Source organism: Drosophila arizonae, chromosome 5 (genome assembly GCF_054131065.1).
Source record: "Drosophila arizonae isolate 15081-1271.41 chromosome 5, UAZ_ARI_1.0, whole genome shotgun sequence".
Classification (NCBI taxonomy): Eukaryota; Metazoa; Arthropoda; class Insecta; order Diptera; family Drosophilidae; genus Drosophila; species Drosophila arizonae.
Window position 1 is genome coordinate 20,052,338 of NC_142925.1, and position 21,817 is coordinate 20,074,154.

General features: G+C 36.6%; 1 protein-coding gene across 7 annotated transcripts in view; it reads right to left on the minus strand.

The window, feature by feature from the left end:
- px (MAP7 domain-containing protein plexus) overlaps positions 1-21,817 on the minus strand; it is a 100,124-nt gene that overhangs the window by 49,269 nt on the left and 29,038 nt on the right. For 2 of the 7 annotated variants that reach the window (XR_016270200.1, XM_089469497.1), the window contains exons 3-11: positions 13,262-13,487; positions 12,966-13,201; positions 8,265-8,398; positions 7,914-8,198; positions 7,656-7,848; positions 5,019-5,143; positions 4,737-4,955; positions 4,522-4,663; positions 4,379-4,454 (exon numbers count right to left, since the gene is read on the minus strand). Coding sequence is in view for 6 of the 7 variants with exons in the window: in XM_089469497.1 (XP_089325623.1) it covers positions 4,379-4,454; positions 4,522-4,663; positions 4,737-4,955; positions 5,019-5,143; positions 7,656-7,848; positions 7,914-8,198; positions 8,265-8,398; positions 12,966-13,201; positions 13,262-13,487 (1,636 nt within the window). In the remaining variant the exon portion in view is untranslated. Of the gene's footprint in view, positions 1-4,378; positions 4,455-4,521; positions 4,664-4,736; positions 4,956-5,018; positions 5,144-7,655; positions 7,849-7,913; positions 8,199-8,264; positions 8,399-12,965; positions 13,202-13,261; positions 13,488-18,782; positions 19,210-20,978; positions 21,286-21,325; positions 21,553-21,817 lie in introns of those variants that run through there. The other 5 variants (XM_089469502.1, XM_089469503.1, XM_089469501.1 and 2 more) reach the window with 5 other exon arrangements.

Sequence of the window (21,817 nt, forward strand, 5' to 3'; positions counted from 1 at the left end):
AAATCTTGAAAATTACTAGAATTATTTAATATTTAAATTTTAAGTTTATTTATAATATATTTCCTCACATAATATAATTCCATTTATATTTTATTAAATCTTTATAGCTATAAAACCTTTCTAATTAATTTTAAAATATCCAATTTGTTTAATTGAAAAATTGTAATTAATATTTGCATCCAAAATTCTAATCTAGTTCACTTTCCCTTTGCCATCGCCAACTATTTTCATTTGACTAACCCAAAACGGCGACAGTCTTTGGCATGCAATCATGTTTGCCAATTATGCAAATGCTGCCCACTGTGCGGCACTGTGGGGCATAACTTCGTAAATACTCCAAACACTTGGCTTCGTGTTTACCACAATTTACTGCGACTCGAGTTAACACAAACAGCAAAACTTCAGAAAATAAATGCACATTTTTTGCCACATTTCCGGAGAACCAGAACTCTCGCTCTGCCACACCCCCAGCGCCCAGTTACCGCAGCACAACCAGTTTACCATCCTGGCCGACGAGGAAGACGACGACGACGACGTCGTTGTCCTGACAGCTCCGGCCAAGTTGGGCCACAATAAAGTCGAAGAAACGGGTCGGAGAGGTCGCAGCTTGCCATAAGCCAAATATGTCTGTGTCTGGGTAGCTGTCTGTGTGTATATATATGTATATGTATGTATTTAAATATGTGTGTGTGTGTGTGTGTGTGTGTGTGGGTGTGCGACGAAAGTGTGGCAATAAAAAGGATAATGTAACTGTTATTCTACGCAAAACGGAAACGGCTGTGTGGCCAGAGGGTCGAGCTACCCCCTGACAGTCGCTTGGCAAGTGTTTGAAATATTTTTGTGGCAAAGGTGGCAACTAACGGAGGGGGCGCGCCGGCGGTGCGGGGGCGTGTCGACTGGCTGTGGATGGGGATGTGGGCGCAAAAGTGAAAAGCACAACCGGAGTCGTAGCTGCTGTGAGTGACTGAACAAGTGCCAACGAGGAAACGACTGTCAGTGGCTGCAGGCGGCGGTGGGTAATGGGAGATGGTAGATGGTAGATGGGAGGGGGCGTGCTGGGAGTGCTGGTAGCAGTGGGCGTCGTTGGTCGGGGTCGATTCGGGTTGATAGGGCCGAGAGCGAGCGGCCCCTGTCGAGAGTGCAAAAGAGCGAAGCCGGAAAATTGTGTGGAAATTTGAGCTTCTTTTGAAATTGAGGCCGGAAATGGTAGCCCGCCCGCCTCCCCTCGCCCACTCCGCACAAAAGACCACAGCAAGTGGGGTGTGCGAGTGAAAGAGAGAGACTGAGTGAGTCACAGAGAGGGAGAGAGAGAGTGAGAACTGAGAGTCAAGCCGACGCGCAGAGAGCGTGCCAATATGTGCAAGAGCGAGACTGAAGTGGGTGTGCGAGCGAGATGGCAGACGCGCCGCTTGTTGTGTTAAACAAAATGTTTGCGGGTGCAATAAGCGTAAATTCAGTGGTTTTATGTTTACTTATTCAGCACGAAACCACCCAACCCCACTCCTACACACACACACACACACACACACACACACACACACACATACACATTCACACTAACTGACTGCCTCGACCGATTGGCACGGGGACAATTATTTGATCCACACCATCGACGTAAGGAGATGCGGTGGGGGTGGGGGGTATTATGGTAAGAGGAAGCCCCCCAATAGTCGAGACGTGTGTGGTGCGGGCTGGTAATATACTTTTGCAAATCGATGCCAACTCCTTAAACGATGGGTGGCACGAGCTGGGTGGGTTCTGGGTTCTGGCTCGTGCTGGGGCATGGAGGAGGGCGCACAGCGTAGGGCGGAAGCGTGTGGCATGTTGAATGCTCTTGAGTGTTTTCGTATGGTTGACAGGATAACACGAAGTAATTCAATTCGAAATACTTTATGCTGTTGCTTTTATTATTTGTGCTTGTGGGACTCTCGTCTGTATGTTTCATTTCGTTTCGTTTCGGCCCGTCTCGTCCCGTCTCGTTTCGTTTCTTTTCCTTACTTTTGCTCGACTCGTTTCGGTTGCTTTCGCTTCTTGTTGTCGGAAGTGGCATTTGTGGTGTGGGTGGCGGTGCTGGGGGGTATTGTTGCTTCATAAAAAATGGTGTGCAAAGTTACACACAGTTTCCTTTTCGGTGTGCGTGTGTGTGTGTATGTGTGTGTGTGTGTGTGCGTCTGTCTGTGCGGTTTCTCTGTTTATTTATTTTTATGATGTTTCCTTTTTGGCATTTTATTGAAGAAGTTTACCGACGCCATTGCTGCTGTTGCATAAATAAGTGAGTGGCATGGACATGAGAGACTACTATACCCCACACCACCTCACCACCCCACCCACTCAGCCCTTCGTTTAACCACCCAACACACACACACACACACACACTGTTAACTGTTCGACCAACATCTTTTGCAATTCATAAAAAAAATCAATATTTATTGCAGACGTTGTCGAATGCCCCACCGAACCACCTCAGCCCAACCACTCGACGTACACCGCCCAGTTGCTCCACCAATTTGCGGTCTTTGCTTGTTATTGAGCATTTAATCAGTTGATTTCTTATTCAGTTTTCTGTTCAGTTCATTCCCAGCATTTTCCTTTCTTTTCAATTTTTTACGATCCATTCATGAAAAGGGACCGTTAGTTTTGCAAATTGATTGCGCAGCAAACTAGGGAAATGCAATTAGGAAAACTTTTTTTTCCCTGAGCATTGGATTTATGTAAACTTGCAAATATTATGAATAGAAATCGCTGTGGTAAGGCACTAATTAAAATTTATCATATTTATGCTCAACTTGGGCAGGGCAAGTAAAGAAATCAGCTACGAATACAGTTAATCTATGTTATACTCAATATAGATAAATAGATGAATAGTTAGGACACCTATATAAGAGTTAGGGCTGATTAGTCATGGCTTTTTTTTTGAGCTACAAGTTCCACTTAGATAAAAGTAATTGATAAAATGGTAAATCCCGTTTTTTAGTTATTTATTTTATTCTAGAAGGAAGTAAAGTGATATAGTATATATAGTATATATATAGTATATATAGTATATATATCACCATATTCACATTTCAGTTAACTTATAAAATAACGATGAAACTTATTATTATTATTTGTTCTTGAAATGAGTTTATAGTTTTATAGGTCCTGAACCATATTTATAATTCAATTAAATAGTTCACTAATTTTATTCATGAATTATATGTATTAGTAAATCGCTCTTTAACAATTTATATTATTCAGCTATTATCATTTAAGAATATCAGACCTATGATTTTTGAATAACTTAGCAAGGGCTGCCTATCTATTATACCTCAACAATTTCATTCACATGAAATTGATCAAATTTAGTAGTTAACTTCAAATACAAAATTCCACCAAACTTTCCCTAAATGCACAATTAATACTTTAAGCAGCTGAAGCTAAAATGACAGACCGAAAAATACCCTCGACTAAGTAATTTCTACAAAAATGTTTTGCAATTTTTTTTTTTTTTTGTGTGAGCATAAAGTGAAAATAGAAAAACAAAGTTATTTTATACTCATAAGGCATAAGGTCAAGGCATATAACAAACAAAATTGACAAAAGTAGAAAGAGAGAGAAAAGATAAATCAGACTATATACAGAAACATAGAGAACGCAACTGCATTAAAATATTTGGGTATTCATATATAAGCTATAATATATAATAAACATCAATATTGAAAAAAAAACAGGGAGTAAATTATATATGGAACATATACCAAAACAATAAATTAGAGTTTCATATCTATAAAAGATCAGGTATTCTGCCAAGAGAGATAATTTCAAAATATTTCACAATAATTTAATTAATTATTTCTTGATACTTATAGTATCTTCGATAAATAAGTATTTAGTATTTTAAAAATATAATTCAAAGACATAGATAATTTACATATCATCAGATATTAAATAAAGTTCATTCAACCTGTTATCAACCGCACATCATTTATCTTTATAGATAAGAAACTTGCGATTTTTGCTAGCTCTGTCTAATCTCACTCATAAATTCAATTTGCAAACATACATAATATCTGGTAATGCACTCCTCGTCAAGATTCCCAACAAATGCATTTGAACTTTGAACTTGCAAGCGATGCGCACATGGGGAAACTCGGTAAATTGGGGACCCAGTTTGTTGACAAAGCTAAACGCTTAACGCTAAGACTATTACGGCATGGGCATGGAGCTCATCAATAGGTAGAGAGCAGGGGCTGGGCGAACGGTTAAGTGAAACCAATTGAAGTTTATTGACGCGAATTGGGTTTCACTTGAACCGGGCACCTCGAGACGCTTAAAATGCGTTTCACATTACCAAATGCAGGCAGAGAAATATAGACATAGAGACAGAGAGAACGCTTACCTTCTTTAGACTTTTCGTATTGCTTTGGCGACGTTGTCTTCTTGCTTGGAATGGGCCTCAGTGCGTTACTCATAAGCTGTGGGGATTACAAATGCATTGACATAAGGTTTTCCATTGCTGACGTTGGTTATTTTTGTACTCACGACGCGATCAGAACGCTCGCCGCAGGGCAGACGAGCCACTGAGACATCGGGACTGTCCTCCGGTGGCGGCGGCTGGGGCACCCAGTTGTAGGCCCGCCTAGAGATGGGCACCCCAAAGCGATCATGCTGCGACGCCTGTTGCCTGTGAAAGTGGAAGTGGAAAGAATTAGTTAAATATGCCTAATTTGATTTTAATATGATCTCTTGTCTCTTACCTCAAGCTCTCATAGCAGTCCAGGCATACCACGGCGTATTCTCCATTCTCTAGCAAAAGTCCATCGTCGCTCTTCTGATGCTTAACGAACGGAAACTCATTGACAGGCAGCGCTCGCACTCGCTTTCTATAAGTCGTAATGCCGCACAAATGGCAATTGTAATCATGCCAATTGTATTTTCTATCCGCTGGATTAACGCTGGGACTTTGAGCTTCATATCTGCGCAGCAAGATTTGGTTAATCATTTTTATAATATTTAAACTGAAATTATCGAAAACTCACTTGCGCCACTGATTCAGCATGGAATGATAGCAAAATGTGCAGACTAGAGCTGAATTGTTTCTCAGCTGTTCAGCATTTGGCAACGAATTGTGCTTCAGCAACAATGGGAAATAAGGTCTTGAGCCCTGCAAGCAAAGGAAATTGGTTAGAATACTCAATTTGAAGATATTACAAATTTGATAGAAATAATGTTGAATTAATATGGTATACATATTATCGTAATATTTACTTAAGAGCGACAGAGAGACAGAGAGAGAGAGAGAGATAAAGAGAGAAAATAAAAAAAGAAACAAAAACTTTTTATGACAAATATAACAAATAAATTGCTCATGCCTATCATAATCATCACAATTTCGATACATATAACCGAATTAATTTAAATATTAATTTATAAATTTATTCTATGTATGTATGTTCAATCCTTGAGTACATACAACAAATCATACAGCATAAGTTTAGTAAACATAGTTGATACTCTCTTTAAACTAAATACATCAATATTAAATATATTAATATCACAATATAAAAAGTCCTGATTTCATATGTTACATTTTATATTATATTACCTACATTTATATTAATATACAAAAAAAAAGTCCTGATTTCATACTAAGTTACATATTAAATTATATTACTTTATATTATACTTTATACAAAAAGGATTTTAAACTTTTTGTAATACTTTTATATATATCTCGAGATACAATTAAGTGAATTTACATATTAAACACGAATTTAAGTTATATACTTGGATTTTTCAAAGGTTCAACAATATTTGACCAAGAAAATGTTTTTGAATGCAGGAGAAGATAATCATTTTAAAAGATGACGACATAGACGTATAGATGACTTATTTACTAACTACTATAAGAATACCAAAATTTCACTTTAACCATATACACACTATTCATACTGAATTTACCAATAAATTCACCAACAATTTTTCAAATAATTAACCTTTAGCATCAGATCTAAATCTATACTGTTTAATGCATTCATTATTTGGTATATAATTACAGCTCTGATTGAAATCTGTACTGTAAACAGTCATAATTCAAATTATTCCAGCTCCTCATTAATACTTGCTGCTCCATTATAATACACTATCACAATTTGTATAATGACTTGTCTAATTCTTAATTATTATTATTCTGTTCAGTATTTTAACTTTTCATTAATATACTTTAAACATTTTGTATAATGCGAAATATTATCTGTTCCAATATTAAAATCTGTTACATATAATGTCATTCTTTGTATAAGCACATAATTGCAAATCAATAATTTGCGTACCAGCCTAACCGAAAGATTAAACGCTGTTCTAATTATATACTAATATCTAAGAATTCTTTATATGGTTCAAGCTTCAACGCTATCTAACAAACTGATATATTTATCTATCTAATTATTTGTTTATGTATGGGCTATTGTTATCAATTCCAATTTTGCAATCTTATCTTTACAACTAGAACAACATTTGTAAACGTGTTCCATTCATGGGGATTAAATATAAGCTAGCCTACTTACAGTACTTGATATTAACGGATCTTAACAATAAAAGAACAGTTGACAGTACTTGCAATAGTTAATTATAAATATTTGTAAGCATACCTAATAAGTTAATATATTATAAATTTTGTAATGGCTAGAAATAAATGTCGACCTTGAGCTGTGCACTATAAATAAATTATATATATTTTTATCAGTAACGACAGATTATTTGCGTCTATTTCTATTCAAGCTATTGTTACTGGTTATTATTAATTATATTGGTTATTAAAAGTATCACATCAAAATTCAATATCATTTAGGCGTTGGTTATTTAACTATGACAGTTCCTAATGAAGAATAAAATAACACAACTCTTATATTCAATAGAAAAGGTCGATCGTTTGCTTAAATTTTTGTATAATAATCTTTGTAAAGTGCCTAAGTTTGATAAAAGGCCCGAAACATATTAAATTTTTGTCTGCGTATTTCGAGTTTGATAATTGATTATTAAGGTATGGATTTTTGTTAGTGTTTTTAGATATTTAAATGAATTTCGTTATCATTATTTCGTTATTATTATTTTTGCTTGATTGTAAAAATTACGCGCTTTGACTAATTGAAATCAAAATCAATATTGAATGTACTTGAGCATTATCTAAGATAACGAAATTCTTTAAGGTTCAAGTTTCCAGAAATAATATTGTTTAAAAATAATTGTTCAACTTGACTGAAGTTCAGTTATAATATATAAAATTCTTAAAATATACATATGAGATATCTTCATTTGCTTATTTACAATTTAAATCAATTTAGTGAATGAAAATAAATTTCTTGAAATAAAAGTTGCACAATAACATTCTTAAGTCCTGTTAGCATAGCCATCTTAACTAATCTCGAAGAGCCTACGTATTAAGACTACAATACAACGAAGTAGCATTAGGATAGATAACAGATTCTGAGAAGAATTCAATTGAAAAGCTTATAATTTTTGCTTCAAACTTATCTCTGTCAGCTTGAATAATTTACATAATTCGTGCTTAGCTTAAACTGTCCTAATTTACTTATACTAGTGACGTCATTTAATATTATTCTCTCTCTCTCTCTCTCTCTTTACCTCTCTATAGATATATCTCAAGACAGTTTTACCTCTTTGCTGCCGTATAGAATTCTGGCTAGTGTTAGATCCGAGTGCAGGCCACAGAGGAAACAGTAGATTGAGGTGCTGGCTGGCGTTGACGAGGAGACCGAAGGTGTTGAGGGCGGCGTACAGGTGCTCATGGCGCCGTGGCGAGATCCATTCGGCGAACTGGAGCTCAGCATGGGCGAGGGTATTTTGTATCTGCAAGGCAAGAGCAATACATTAGTTTCCATTTTAAAATAGATTACAAATTCATGCAACGAAACCTTCTGTGCTCCAATGGAACACGCTCCGCATCCATTGATTCCCACTGGCTGGTTAAGTAGTTGATGCAATCCTTGCAGGCTAACACACGATTGTTATTCAGTTCGTTGTTATTGTTGTTGTTGTTATTATTATTGTTGTTGTTGTTGTTGCTAAGACCATTGCTATTGCTGCTGACATTGCCCTTGAGACAGGGAAAGTGCATGGCATGCGAGTTCATGTGCTCGGCGCTAGTATAGAGCCAATCCATTTTATTGGACGGCCAGAGAACTTTGCAAATGGAGCAGCTGTGGATGGACAGAGATATATGTCTATTAGTAAGGAGTTCGAATAATTAAGGCACAACGTCTTACGGATACTGGGCGTGGCCATTTTCGATATGTCCCTGGGTTGAGCTGGGCGAACTGGGCCTCGAATCGTTGCGTCGGATCTGCTTAAAGTCGCGCGCCGTATTTGAGTTCGAATTGTTCGAGCAGGTCTCGTACGGCTGTAATAGAGAGTTTGATACATTTAATAAAACTAAAAATCAAAAAAATAAAATACGTAGTTGTAGACATAAACAGAGCGACGACGCACATGCGAAACGCGTCGTGCGCAACTTATCTAATCAAATGTTATTTAATATTTCATACAATTGATATTCTCTTCAAGAGCCACCACTCGAATCGAGTTCCCTTTCCAACCGCTTCGAGCCGCTTCGAATCCTCCTTATCGCCTCTACACCACATTTCGCTGTATGAGTGCCGACTGCTCATCGAGTACACACTTCTAATCAGTAAGCATTACGCTTACCTTGCTCTAGGCTTGCTGTACCTCTTCCGATAGATGGCTTCAGCTTTTTGTTTTTCGTTTTGTTTTGCTTTTTTTTTACTTTTTGTTTCTCTTATCAATACAGCTGGAAGAATATTGCTTTAACTGCCCAGAACCGGTTTTACCCAAAAAAAAAAAAAACCCAATTACAATTTGTGGATGATGAATTATAGCTGATTTCAGTTTGCGGCGACATAAATCACAATTTGATTGAGTATCAACTAATGATCTCTAAGCTGATAAACTCCCTTCAAATTGTAAGTTCAATTTAACTTTAATAAATTCATTTAGAATTTATGGCTAGATTTACTTCTAGACTATTTTATATTTGTCAGAAGTTCGAATCGATCTAGAAACCAGTTTCGATCTAGAACTATTCGCCTCTCAGCTCGCCAGTATATGTTGATTTCACACTCAAATTTATATCAGGTATAAGTAGTTTAAAGTAGTCTAGAGGGTATACCAGAGTCGTGTATACCCTGCTATCTATGTCAAACTTTCTTTTTTTACCAATAAAAATACTCATTTCTGCAGATGATTTTATTTACAGCTCTATTGCTACTGCAAACTCTTTCCTCCATTTCAAGAGCTCTCATCTTCGAACTGCTCGTAGGCGCCACAACATTTTCAAGAGCACGCCCACCCCCACAATGACTCGGCAATTGAATGTGTGCCAAACTCTTCTGGCTTTTCAAATACTCGTCCAAACAAGTGCCATTAAAGCGTAGCTTCCAAAGGTTTTCAAAGTGCTAAACAGTTATTCTTCTGAATAGCTCACCTAAAGTTTGTATATGTATATAATGTTCTAATTCTCAAAAGTACGACTAATCTGCAACCTTTTGAAAACCTATACTTGAGATGATCTCAGCTGAAAGGTCTATTCAAATAAATATGCAATAAAATATAAACATTATATATCATTCTTTATAAAAGTTTTTCTAGCTAATCATTTTGATTCGGATTTACTGAGATCTATTGATTTTCGTGCCAATAAAAATATTTTCTCTGATCATTCTTAAGAGTAGTTCTTAATAGTAATACTATTTGGTGCACAAGCCTACTCAACATTGATCTATGTATTGCATGTAATAAGAGATAAGAGAGCAAATCTCTTTTAATCCCTTTGTAGGTACTTCAAATATTTATCAGAGACAGGTTCTATGTCTGGCATATTGCATGACATCATTTTACTAGCTAAACAATAAACTAAATTACAATATATCATATACACTCTGCTGGGTTGCACAAGGTAAACCTAATCATGGCCTCTATGACGTTGAACGCGTACTATAGAACTGATATAGATATGGATAAATAGGTGTGCGCCGTTGTTTATATTTGATTTAGCATAATGCTCTAAATGACATGGCACGCAGCTATTTGCGCAATATATTATCACACTTTAATTATCTGTTATCTGTTATCGGTTAAGAAGAAAATTGAATGCAAGAGCTTGCCCATATACCATATATAGTATATATGGTATTGTGACAGCTATATGGAGACTCCGCCCACAGTTCTATTGATAACTCACTCGCTCGCTTGCATTTATATATATTTAATTTGTTTCCTCTCTTTGTCAGCTCTGACCTTCGGTTATCAGGCTCTTGAGTTTAGAATACATTTATGCACCTGATAAACAAAGATAAACAAGTTTACTTTTTGGCTAACTGGGGCAAAGGTTTTTTTCATTGCGCGCTCTGGCACCTGTTTAAAGATAATAATTATTATTATTTTTTTTCGGCTCAGCTAAACAATTATTTGCACGCCCAAAGACAATTTCAGCGTTGCAGACACGCGAAGCAAACAAACTACAGATAAAGAGAGGAAGAGCTGAAATCACCAAAAACAAGAAGAAAAGTTAAGTAAACCAAGTATTTATTTTGCAATTGTTTTAGAAGTCCAATAGACAAGATGTTTGTAGATGTTGTCATATTTATGAACGTCGTTAAACTCAGCCAAGGCTGCTCATAGAATGAGTAGCTACAAAAATATGCAGGTACTATACATACTATGTTTACCTAAATACATAATATAATATCTATCAGTAACAGACATAGTTATATAAATGAATATGAATATTCATAAAACTTCATATGCTTTAGGCTATATTTAATTTAAAAAATTAGCGCCACCTATCGTTAAGCTCTCCCACTTAATTCCTTTACGTTCTCAACAGATAGTCAAAGTTTAATTTTGAATATAATATCAAAGCATTATACTTGTATTTCGATTTCAAAAATTATTTTTATAGGTCAATGTAGTTGTTTTTCTTTTTCTTTTTTATTTACCATATGTAAAGTATTTTCCTGAGTTTCTATAAAAATAACTTTTTTTTTTTTTCATAGAGAAAACTCTATGTTTTAAGAATGCTTGCAAAAAGTTTCCTTTCTGATTATCAAATGATTCACATTTATGACAAGATACGAAAACCCATTTAACTGATACAAATTGTATTTCGGAAATATGGTCATGTTATTTATAAGGTTAAAAATATATATATACCTTCGCCGATAACTTGCACTTCAAGTGCCAAACTAAAGATTGATTGAAAAAAATATAAACTGCTGCACGACTGCTGCCTAATCATGATTATCTAGGAAATTGGCAATTTCGAACCGAATCAACAATCAATTAAGAACTAAGGAAAGCCATAAATAGCTCGAAAGCAGCTGAAATAATTTACGGCTGTCTTTCAATTAACTTGACTGTCACTAAATATTTCTGGAAACTTGAAAATAAAGTTTAATGTATTCCAAAAAAAAAAGTGAAAAAATAATAAATAAAAGTAAGAATACTAAAGGAATAGCAAAATAATAAATAAACTACTCAAAGCAAAGCAAACAAAAAAATTGAGGAGCTATAAATAAACGGGTTTAAACAAAACAATTTGTGGCATATCAGTGAAACCAGTTTGGGGCAGATGTCTACGGACCGACAGGCCAGTCCAAGTTTACCCACTTTTTGGGGCTTATATTGGAGTCGAAGTGACGTTCTCTTATGCTCTTGCTTTTTGTTTATTTATACGATAATTCATTTAATTTGTGTGTCTTGTTTAGCTCCGAATGTGGACGACTGTTTACCCCCAGCCGCGCCCAGATCTTGAACGGTACTTAAGGCGCCCACGGGGCCGCTGAGACCGCAGCAGTCCCAGACCTACGACCGCCCTTACCCGCTCTGTTCCGTACCCGTCCCTGGCCATGCGGCTCTGCCGTGTGCATGCGACGGGGCAATCTAATCTTGACATTTGTTGACTCAAATTGGTTAACATGCTGACACTCGACTTGCCTCGCCTGCCCTCCCATACCCCATACCCCATCCGCCCCCTCCCCCCACTCTCACTGATAAGCAGCAACTAATGAAACTGCCTCCCTGCCGTCCTTCTTATCAGCTCTTCCCGCCGGCCCATGCTTGCCCACTCGTCTATTCTACATAATTGATATCGCTGCTGGCGACCTTCAGCATGCAAATGAATTACTCAAGCACCACTAGTCTGTCCATTCCCATTGTCCATCTGTCCATCTGTCTGTATGTCTGTCTGCCCGTCCGTACGTTCGTCTGGCAGGTCGTCACCTTTGAGAAATGCTCTCTGGGTTCATTTGGTTATCAGACGTGAGGGCAGAGATCGCCGAGGTGTTATCGCTTCCCAGACTTGCTCTCATTAGCGCGACACGGTCCGAGTTGCAAAGTTCCATTTCTGAATGTATATTATGTACGCATATACCCTAGCCACCAATTCACTAAAGGGCATATATCTGTAGTCAGTGCGATATGATAGTAATGCAATTTTATAAAGTCAAAAAAAATAATCTTTCCAAGAATATTTCAAAACCGGTTTTGAAGTTTAATCAGCTTTAACTACGAGACTTTTGTTTTGTTTAGGGTATTTCAAAGTCGTTAAACTGCGGCTTTTTTCATTGTTTTTCCATGCGATGTGTAATCACTTTTCCTACATATATATATTTGAGTTCCTACTGTAATCGACAGCTAGTAAATTTCCATGTATAGCTACAACAAGACGAACACACACACACACACACACACTGAATGAGATATTGTATTGGAAATATAAAAGAAGAAAATCGAATCGAAGACGCACAAATTGTTATTGACATGCAAAACGATTTGTTTTGCTTGAGGCAAACCCAACTGGAACTAGCCGCAATAGGAAACCCGGAAAGGTAGTTCTTAGCCGGATTAAGCCGCAGTGGAATGGAAATTTCAATGGCTCTGGCCTGGCTCACCTTGAAGCGCACATTGCTCGTTGAGTCCGAATTGGCGAGCGACTTCTCCGAGGGCGAATTGCGACCCACAAATGCCGTTACATGATTGGCAGCAATGGCGCCGCTGGCGCTGTACATGGCCGAGCTGGACTCCAGGGACTGCGTGGCTCCAGACTCCGAGGTGGCAGGTACTGGGGGGCCGCCCTCGGCCTGGCTGCTGTGCTTCTCGCAGCAGCCGGCACAGATTTGCACCATGCCTGGAGAATGCAAGTTCATTAATTATCATTCATATTTGCATCTGCGCCGACATCACTCACCCTGTGGACTGATGGGACTAGCATTTTTGAAGGGCTTCATGGTCTTGATGAACGGGTAGTAGGGCTCGCGTTCTGTGTTGGGACAGCAGTAGACCAGTCGCAGCTGCGAGGAGGGCGTATCCGTGCCGCAAGTGTAGCACACGAAAGTCGTCCGCTCCGTCACTGGCGCCGGCGTCGAACGCTTGCGCAGCATATATGACCGTTGCGACTCCGGCGTATGAGCAGCCTGAAATGAATACAGGAAATGCAGTAATACGTGTTACATTTGGATTATAAATATATAAATGAAATTTATTTATACTTATTAAATTTTAATAAATATAACTTAACAATTAATTTATGTAAAACATAATACTAATTAAACGAAACGCCGAAATACTTATTAAATTTGCATAATAAATACAATATATATAGTATATATATGGCCCTGCTATATATATAGTATATATGCATATATATATATATATTTATATAGTATAACAGATTCATAACTAAATGAGCTAAATCGGTATAGTCAAAGTAAGTCAGCTGCTTACAGGGTATCTATTAGTTTGAATCTGTCCAACAAACAGACTGAAAACTGAAAATCTTAATCTTAAGTCGCATTTAATAACACATAAACATATAATATTTTAATAAAATACAATTAATAAATAGTATAGAAAGCCCTTAATCATCTCATTTCGTTTTAATTATTTGATTTTTCGCATATTTATAGGGTATTATACCGTGAAAAAGTTGAGGTTGAGTCGCACCAATTGTAATATACAAAAATTATCTATTCAATTTATCTTGTATTAAAATAGTATAAAAATCATTAATAATAAATCTTAATGCCCTCAGTAAATTTTCTACACAATACTGCAGTTTACAGGGTATCTACCAGCTATAATCAGTCCAGCAGAAATAATAAAAACATCTTATTCCGCATCTAACAAATATACGTCAGTTTCACTTTATTTATAGCAGTTAATTTCCTTCATTTATAGTGTATAAAAATGATAGGGTATACAAAATATTAAATTGTTTACACCAAATAGTCATTCAGGTAAATCATCATCTTACTACGCAGTTTACAAGGTATATATCAGTTGAAATCATTCGAACAAACAGAATTGAGTTATCTTAGTCCACATCTAGCAAATACACATAATCATAATAAACAACTAAATCTTCACCCCCTACGTGCGACTTCGTAGAGCCCTTTTTAGTATATTTATAGGGTATACCGTTTTTAAATAAACAGAAAAACAGACTGAACTCACGCCACTTGAGGTGTGAAGTGCAAATATGAGAGCGTGGCTATTTGAAATCATTTACCGCACTTGCGAATTCTAGCGTACATCAGTCAAAATGGGTTCGTAATGCCAATGACTCAGATTAGCTATCTATTTGGTAGCTGTTGCTATAGTAAAACAAATTTATAACTGTTTATTTTGTTGTAGAGCTCGCAATGCAGTGAATCAATATTATTGAAGCTATTAACACTGAAAATAGAATTAAGTTGAGCTCTATGGGTATTCCCATTGCAAAGATCAAGTCATAAACCATTTCATGACCTCGAAACAAAATACTCAACACATCAATTTATTGTTAGTAAATGAGATTTCGAAAGCAAAACAATGCTGAACTAACTCCATCTACAAGCGGAAATATCACCATCCGAACAGACATGACATAAATTATTTCATTTAATTTCGTTTCATCTATAATGTCAGCATTGCTTGCATTTTTACCAAATTGTATGCTATAATAAATCAATCTTCAAGTATTATAATAAAACATTCCGTAAGCACAAAAAAAAAACAAAAACAAAAAATAAATAAAAAATTAAAAATGGTTTTGCTAATAACCTAAACAAGATTTACGAAATATAAATGAGTGTTAAAAAGATAAAATATAGCTACAAACTGATTGATTTATATATCATATTAATTAAAATGATATAAAAAATATATATAGAATTGAACGAAATATAAATTTGTTTTGTAAACACGAATCAATTTGAAAACTATTTAATTTCTTGGTCTATCCATATAGGTCATTAAAAGTGCTCCATTTTCTAGCTGTATATATATGGTTTTATAAACATATGATTTTATATCGTACTTTAGGCGAAGCATTGCATATAGAAAATTTTCCTAGTTTTAACCGTTTAATCTTTTAGAAGAAGAAGGCTAGACAAAAGTATATAGACATATACAAATATACAGTAGAATACAGATAGTTCGAAATGGCAAGGGGATCAGTTTTTTATATCGATTTTTACAGAATTTCAAATTATCGAAAATTATTGAGAACGAATTTCTTTCAAGGGGATCAGTTTTTTTTTTTCGATTTATCACGATTATCGATTTAGTGGGGTAGGAATTATCGAGACTCGACTGTATTTGTTTATGTACTCTAACAGACAACTATTTATTAGTAAAGTACAAAGCTCTATATATTACAATTTAGGTAAGCTAAAAAGGAAAACAGATTTTAATGAAGTTAAAAAGCTGAAAATGCGATAAACCAAATCCAACGAGTGAGAATCATTTACAATTTTTATGGCAAGACGCGAATCGATCATTAATCAGTTGAGTAGTCATCATCAAACTTTAGCTGCTCGTGGCCATAAAACCGATAATTTATGGTTTTTAGTCCTACAAGTTATGCCCTTAACTCAATTTTACGGCAAGGCAAAGTGAACTCTGAGGATAATCCTTAACTGTTTAGCTTAGACGCTTCATTTAATTGAATGTATGTTGATCGTATGAGCGATAAACATCACCAGATTGTTACACACACACACACACACACACGAGACGAGCACACGTTGCTACTTAAGCTGCTCATAAGCATCGTCAAATTAATTCGCATGGCCTGTCCATCAGCATATGACAAGAGCCATTTGATATATTACGTATACGCTCAAGTAGCTCCCATAGAAACAGACGTACATATCTACCTACATGCAATAATGTCTCTGTGTGCGTGTGTTTGTGTTTATTTATATATGTTTACTCTGTTTATTTGTTCGCAAATCCTCCACTTTGCTCAAATTGTATCTGTGCCAAGCATATATATATATATATACATAAATATCCAATGTACATATCTCTCTATACAGAGACAGTGAGACAGTCAGACAGACAGAGTTTCGTATCTGGGCAGCTGTCTGCCGTTTCCAGTCGTATCTGGTTAAGACAAACACGCAAACTCAACCGGCATTCATTTATTTTATTAGGCACTAAGCAATTTAATTGTTTGTTTACTTTTCTTATTTCCATTGTGTGTCAGATTTTTTAACATTGATATGCGCGCATTTTTATTACACAACTCGTCCCGGGCACGACTGACAGTCCATGACACACACACATACACACATTGAATCTCCCCCTCTGCCTGTGTGTGTGTGTGTGCACATATCAATCTGGACAGCGTCAAGTCATCCATATTTATTGATCCGACGCCGAGCGGTCAAATGGCGTCGCCTGCGCCGTTGGCTTCTGTTGGCGGCACTCTTCACTCTCCCGCTTCCGCTCCACGGCTCTCCCATCTTTGCCCTCTATCTGCCACTCACACTACTTTGGCTCTCTGCGTTCTCCCTACCCCTCCCCCTTACCCTTGCTCTTTGCTTAAGCGAACACGTTCGTCATTTTTCGTGCGCTCTGTTTTTTTATGCTCGCTTTTCATGTTCATTCGTTTCATTTGCTGTCCCCCTTCCACTTGTACACAGCTGCCGCACATTTTTTTGCAGTTGTTGTTGCTTCGGTTTCCATGTTGCTGTTGTGCTTATTGTTGTTGTTGCTGTTGTTGTTGATAAGCATTTTCAAAATGGGGGTCATGACCGTTTAATAACTTTATGTGAAGAGACTTTTTCTCTTCTCTTTTTTCTGGTTATAACTTTTGTTTCGCCTTTTGTTTGATTGTTTGCTTGTTAATTACAGTGCCAACGTGAGAGCGACAGAGACAGAAATATAGAGAGATGGGCGTTTGTTCTTGAGTTCAAACTTCAAGAAAAAAGTATTTTTTTTTTTTACGAATCTAAGCTGATTTGTATTTATGTTTATATATATACATTTTTTTCCATTTACAATTTTTTTTTTTTTTTAGAAAAAACAACTTCTTCGTTAATATATTTTTTAAATTTTCTATTTAAAAATAGAAGTAATTACTGATACAAAAAAAAAAAAACTCCCAGGCATTTATTAGATTTGAGTGTTTCATACATTCGCACAGTTTTATTATATCTCGACTATAATAAACAAATTCAGTTTTATCTCTACTCTTAATGCTTTTTTTTTCGTATTGTGCAATTGCTCTATCTGAATTTGAATTATTTTTGCAATTCTCAATGCCAACAGCAACATGTTCTATGCATTTAGTTATTTATTTATTTACTCGATTAATATGCATCGATGTCAGAGCACAATAAATTTACTTGTTGGAAATTTGGGTCAATACGAATACGTTTTATTGCCTCTATTGGCATGGCTAATAGATCGTACAGTTCCATACTTCATACAACAGTAACATCCAATCGTTCATTTGTTAATAGATATTTGTAATTATGCCAACATTCTCCACTTATCTCATAGATTGTGTTATCTATTACCGCTAAATACACAATGTATTATTTATTCGATACGCTCAATAAGATAATATTCTCAATCATGTACATATGTATATGTATGTGAATTGTAGCAGAGCTATAGGAAGTTCCCAATCAAGTTGCGCAATCAGCAACGATTGCTTCCGTTCTCAGAGTTATCTACGATCTGGATTTTTCTCTAGCCACTATTAAATATTCATTGAATTTAAAATGAAGTTCTATGCATTGAATTTCATAGGAATGGAAAAGCTTTTGTAATATTTTAAAAAGATTTTTCTTGGTGAGTATTGAAAATACGAATTGATTAATGAATAAACGAATATATAACAATTTTTTTTTAATAGCTTAATCAATAATTATATTGAAAAAAATAATGCAAAATAAATAAGTAAATAAATAAATAAAATAAGCCTACATTAAGTTAATTATAATAACGTAACTAGATTTCACAAAAACTTCTATAAACCTTACGAAACCTTGAATTTAGATTCGGGTTTTTCAAAAAAAGTTTCGATTATCGCTCATCTGAGCTTTGTAAGACAAATTAAACATTTCTTTACAGGGTATCTCTGAGAGCATACTGAATTTCAAATCACATCTCATAACAATATTTCTTTGAGACAGTTTGACAATGTGAGTTCGGAGAATTGAACACATTGTAATTTATTCTAGTAACAAATCCAATCAAATTATAATTTTAATTAGTTATGAACTCTATAGAATTTAAATGAATATTAAATATTGTTATACACTTGCATCAATTATTTAAAATGTATTCATAATAATAACCAATCAAATGTATTCCATTTATTTATGTATTATTTATAAATAAATAGCTTTAATTATCTTAAAACTTGTTGCAACAAGCCATATAGAAGAGCTCCCTATCTCTCTAGCAAATTAGTTCACCTGCTGCTCAATTACCTTTTCGCTCTGCTGTTCCTTTAGGATGAGATAGGTCTTAAGTTTCTTATAATCCCTCCAGCCATTCGTATCCTTTGGCTTGAAATTGATAACTGCTGTGTCGGCTGCTGCAGTTGCTGCGTTTGCGACTGCATCGCTGCTTTTAGAGCTGTCGCCGACGACAACAGTTAGATTCTGTGCCATTGTCAGATATATATATATATTATATATTCACGTTTACAGTTAATCACAAGCACAATTTGATAGAGTTGCTATCTCATAATTGTATTTGTTTTGTGTATATATTATAAATAATTTTTTTTTAATATGTATTTATTTTTGTATGTAGCTATTTTCACAGCATTTTCACTTTGAATCAAAGCCGCATTTGTATGAATCACATTTCTGCGGTTTTGTTGATAAATTTGCGATTTATTTGCGGCAACACCTTAATTACAACACGAACAAAAATTCAATTAAATTGAAACTGATATAAACAAATGGCAAGTGTTGTCGTTGTTGTTGTTGTTGTTGTTGTTGTTGCTGCTGCTGTTGTGCATTTGGGCGTGCAAAATGCAACAACAGACGACGACATGCCGACAGACGGCCAGATGATGCATCCGCATCCGTTTCGAGCGAATGAGAACGAGACTGGAGGCCGGCCTCCCGACACGAAACTCACGCACGCGATCGGTGATAGACCCCAAAGCCGAAATGATGATGGCGTAGCAGATTAAGTTGTAGCTAATTACACATGTGTGTGTGTGTGTGTGCAACATGCATAGGTGTGCTGCATGCAACGCCAGCCGAGTTAATGGAATCGCGATCATAAACCAAGCCACCTGCCACGCTGCATCACTTTCGCAATGAGCTTTACCAGCTCTGAATTAACAACAATAATAATAAATAGTTTTTTTTTTGTTATCATTAGATACGCAACCATCAATAGCAACTCGAATTCACCATAAAATATAACTAATATCAATTAATTACAGCATTTGCTCTGCCTATAAAAACCAAATCATCCTTTAAGTATGCAAGGATAAATCAAGCACGAATCGCAGGCGCGTGGCCTTGAATAGACTCGCACAGGAACAACAACAACTGCTGTTCGCTGTCGCTTGGGTGAGCGAGTGAGCGAGACAGCACGAGCGGTGGCAGGGTGCGCCAATTAAGGTCTGACCCACTTAAATGACAATGTGCGTGCGACTTGGTCTAAAGTTGTTGCAGTTGTTATTGCTTGCCGCTATTGTTGCTCGCACTCTGCTGTTGCTATTATTATTCCTGCTACTAGTAATATTATTATTATTGCTGTTACTATTGTAACCGTTATTGTTATTGTTACTGCTGTGAGCCCATTCAGGCGACATAAATCAACAGTCGCACGCAAATAAATCAAGTTAAATAACCGATAACAAATACAAATACAAAAGACGACGCGACGTTGTAGTCGTTGACTGAGCAGAGGCAGAGGCAGAGGCAGCAGCGAAAGCAGCAGCGACTGCACATGAAACGGTTATTTTTAGAACGGTTCACAAACACGAACGTGTCACGCACACACACACACACATACAGAAATAACCAAGTAAGCGAGGCGTCGACTCCGCGTGTTTTAAACGCGCAAAACGGTAGTTGCTGTTGTTGTTGTTGTTGCTGTTGTTATTGTTATTATAACTTGGCTTGCGCGCACTTGTTCAAGCGCCTTTCGTACACGACATTCATGTAGTTCACACACACATAGACGAATGCGCACACTCACTCACACACACACGCACGCTAAGGCCAACGCGCAGAGAGGTTAAAGCAATTCCACTCTGCAAAATGGCCGGGCAAACTCTAATAAGAGTAACAATCGCTGGGCGCTATTAGAGATGGCAGCGTGACAATGAAATTGTCTCTGTTGTAATTGCTGTTGATTGCAGCACATTAAATTATTTAGCATTTTTTGGTTACTTTAAATTTAGCTTTAAAATTAATTTAATTTATATTTTTATTTATTTATTTGTAATTATTATTATTATTTTTTTAATTTATATATCACGGTCACAATATTTACACGTGCACACGTTTGATCACGCTGTGATCTTTGAATTCTGAATCACTAGTGCAAAGCCAGGCAATGGCTTAAACAGACCCGGCGTCTTTTGCCGCTGCCATTGATATATCGGTGTTGTTTTCTTTTTGGCTTAAACCAGTTTGCGGCAATGCCACCGTTACCGGCTACCGTTGCGATTATTGCTGCGCTCACTGTTGCTGTTGCTGCTGTTGTCGTTGTTGCTGTTGCTGTTGCTGTGGCTGCTGCTGTTGTCGATGTCATCTCAGTCGGTTCCTTCTGCTCTGCTAGCTCTAGAGCAGGCAGAAGACATTGAACCGCATTGGCAACCGTGACTTTTGTTTGCTTTAAAATATATTAACACACTTCGCTTCAATATTGTTTAAACATGAATACATACATATGAATACTTTTGTATGTCAGATATGTATGTACATACAGCTTTTATTTTATTTTATTATTTTTTATTGACGCTGTGCATTTATCAATTTTGTTTTATACAAACACGCACACACAGACACCGCTGAAAGTGTGAGTGCTCATTAAGCGATTGCCGCAATTGGTGCGTGATAACGTCACACACACATCCCCACACACACACAGGCAAACACGCACAGATAATAAAACGACGTAGTGAACCGAACCAATAAACAAATTGAACAGGAATTCGAGTTCGAAACGTGCGTCCCAATTGGAATGCCTACGCCTGCGTCCGACAACCGACGACGACTGACTGACTGCGACGTCGCGCTAAAAAGCTGATAGAGCCGGAGCCCTGTTATTGTTATTATTGTTGTTGCTGCTGCTGCTGCTGCTGCTGCTGCTGTAGCAGTTGCTGTTGTTGTAGTCATTGCTGTTGCTGCTGCTGCTTATGTACGTACTATTTGTTGTTTTTATGTGCTGCGGGCGCAAGGAAAACAAAGCGGAACGCAGCTAAAACACAAATGCAAACAAACAACGCAGTCGCAGCCGTCGACGCGTCGTGGGCAGCAGAGAACGCGGC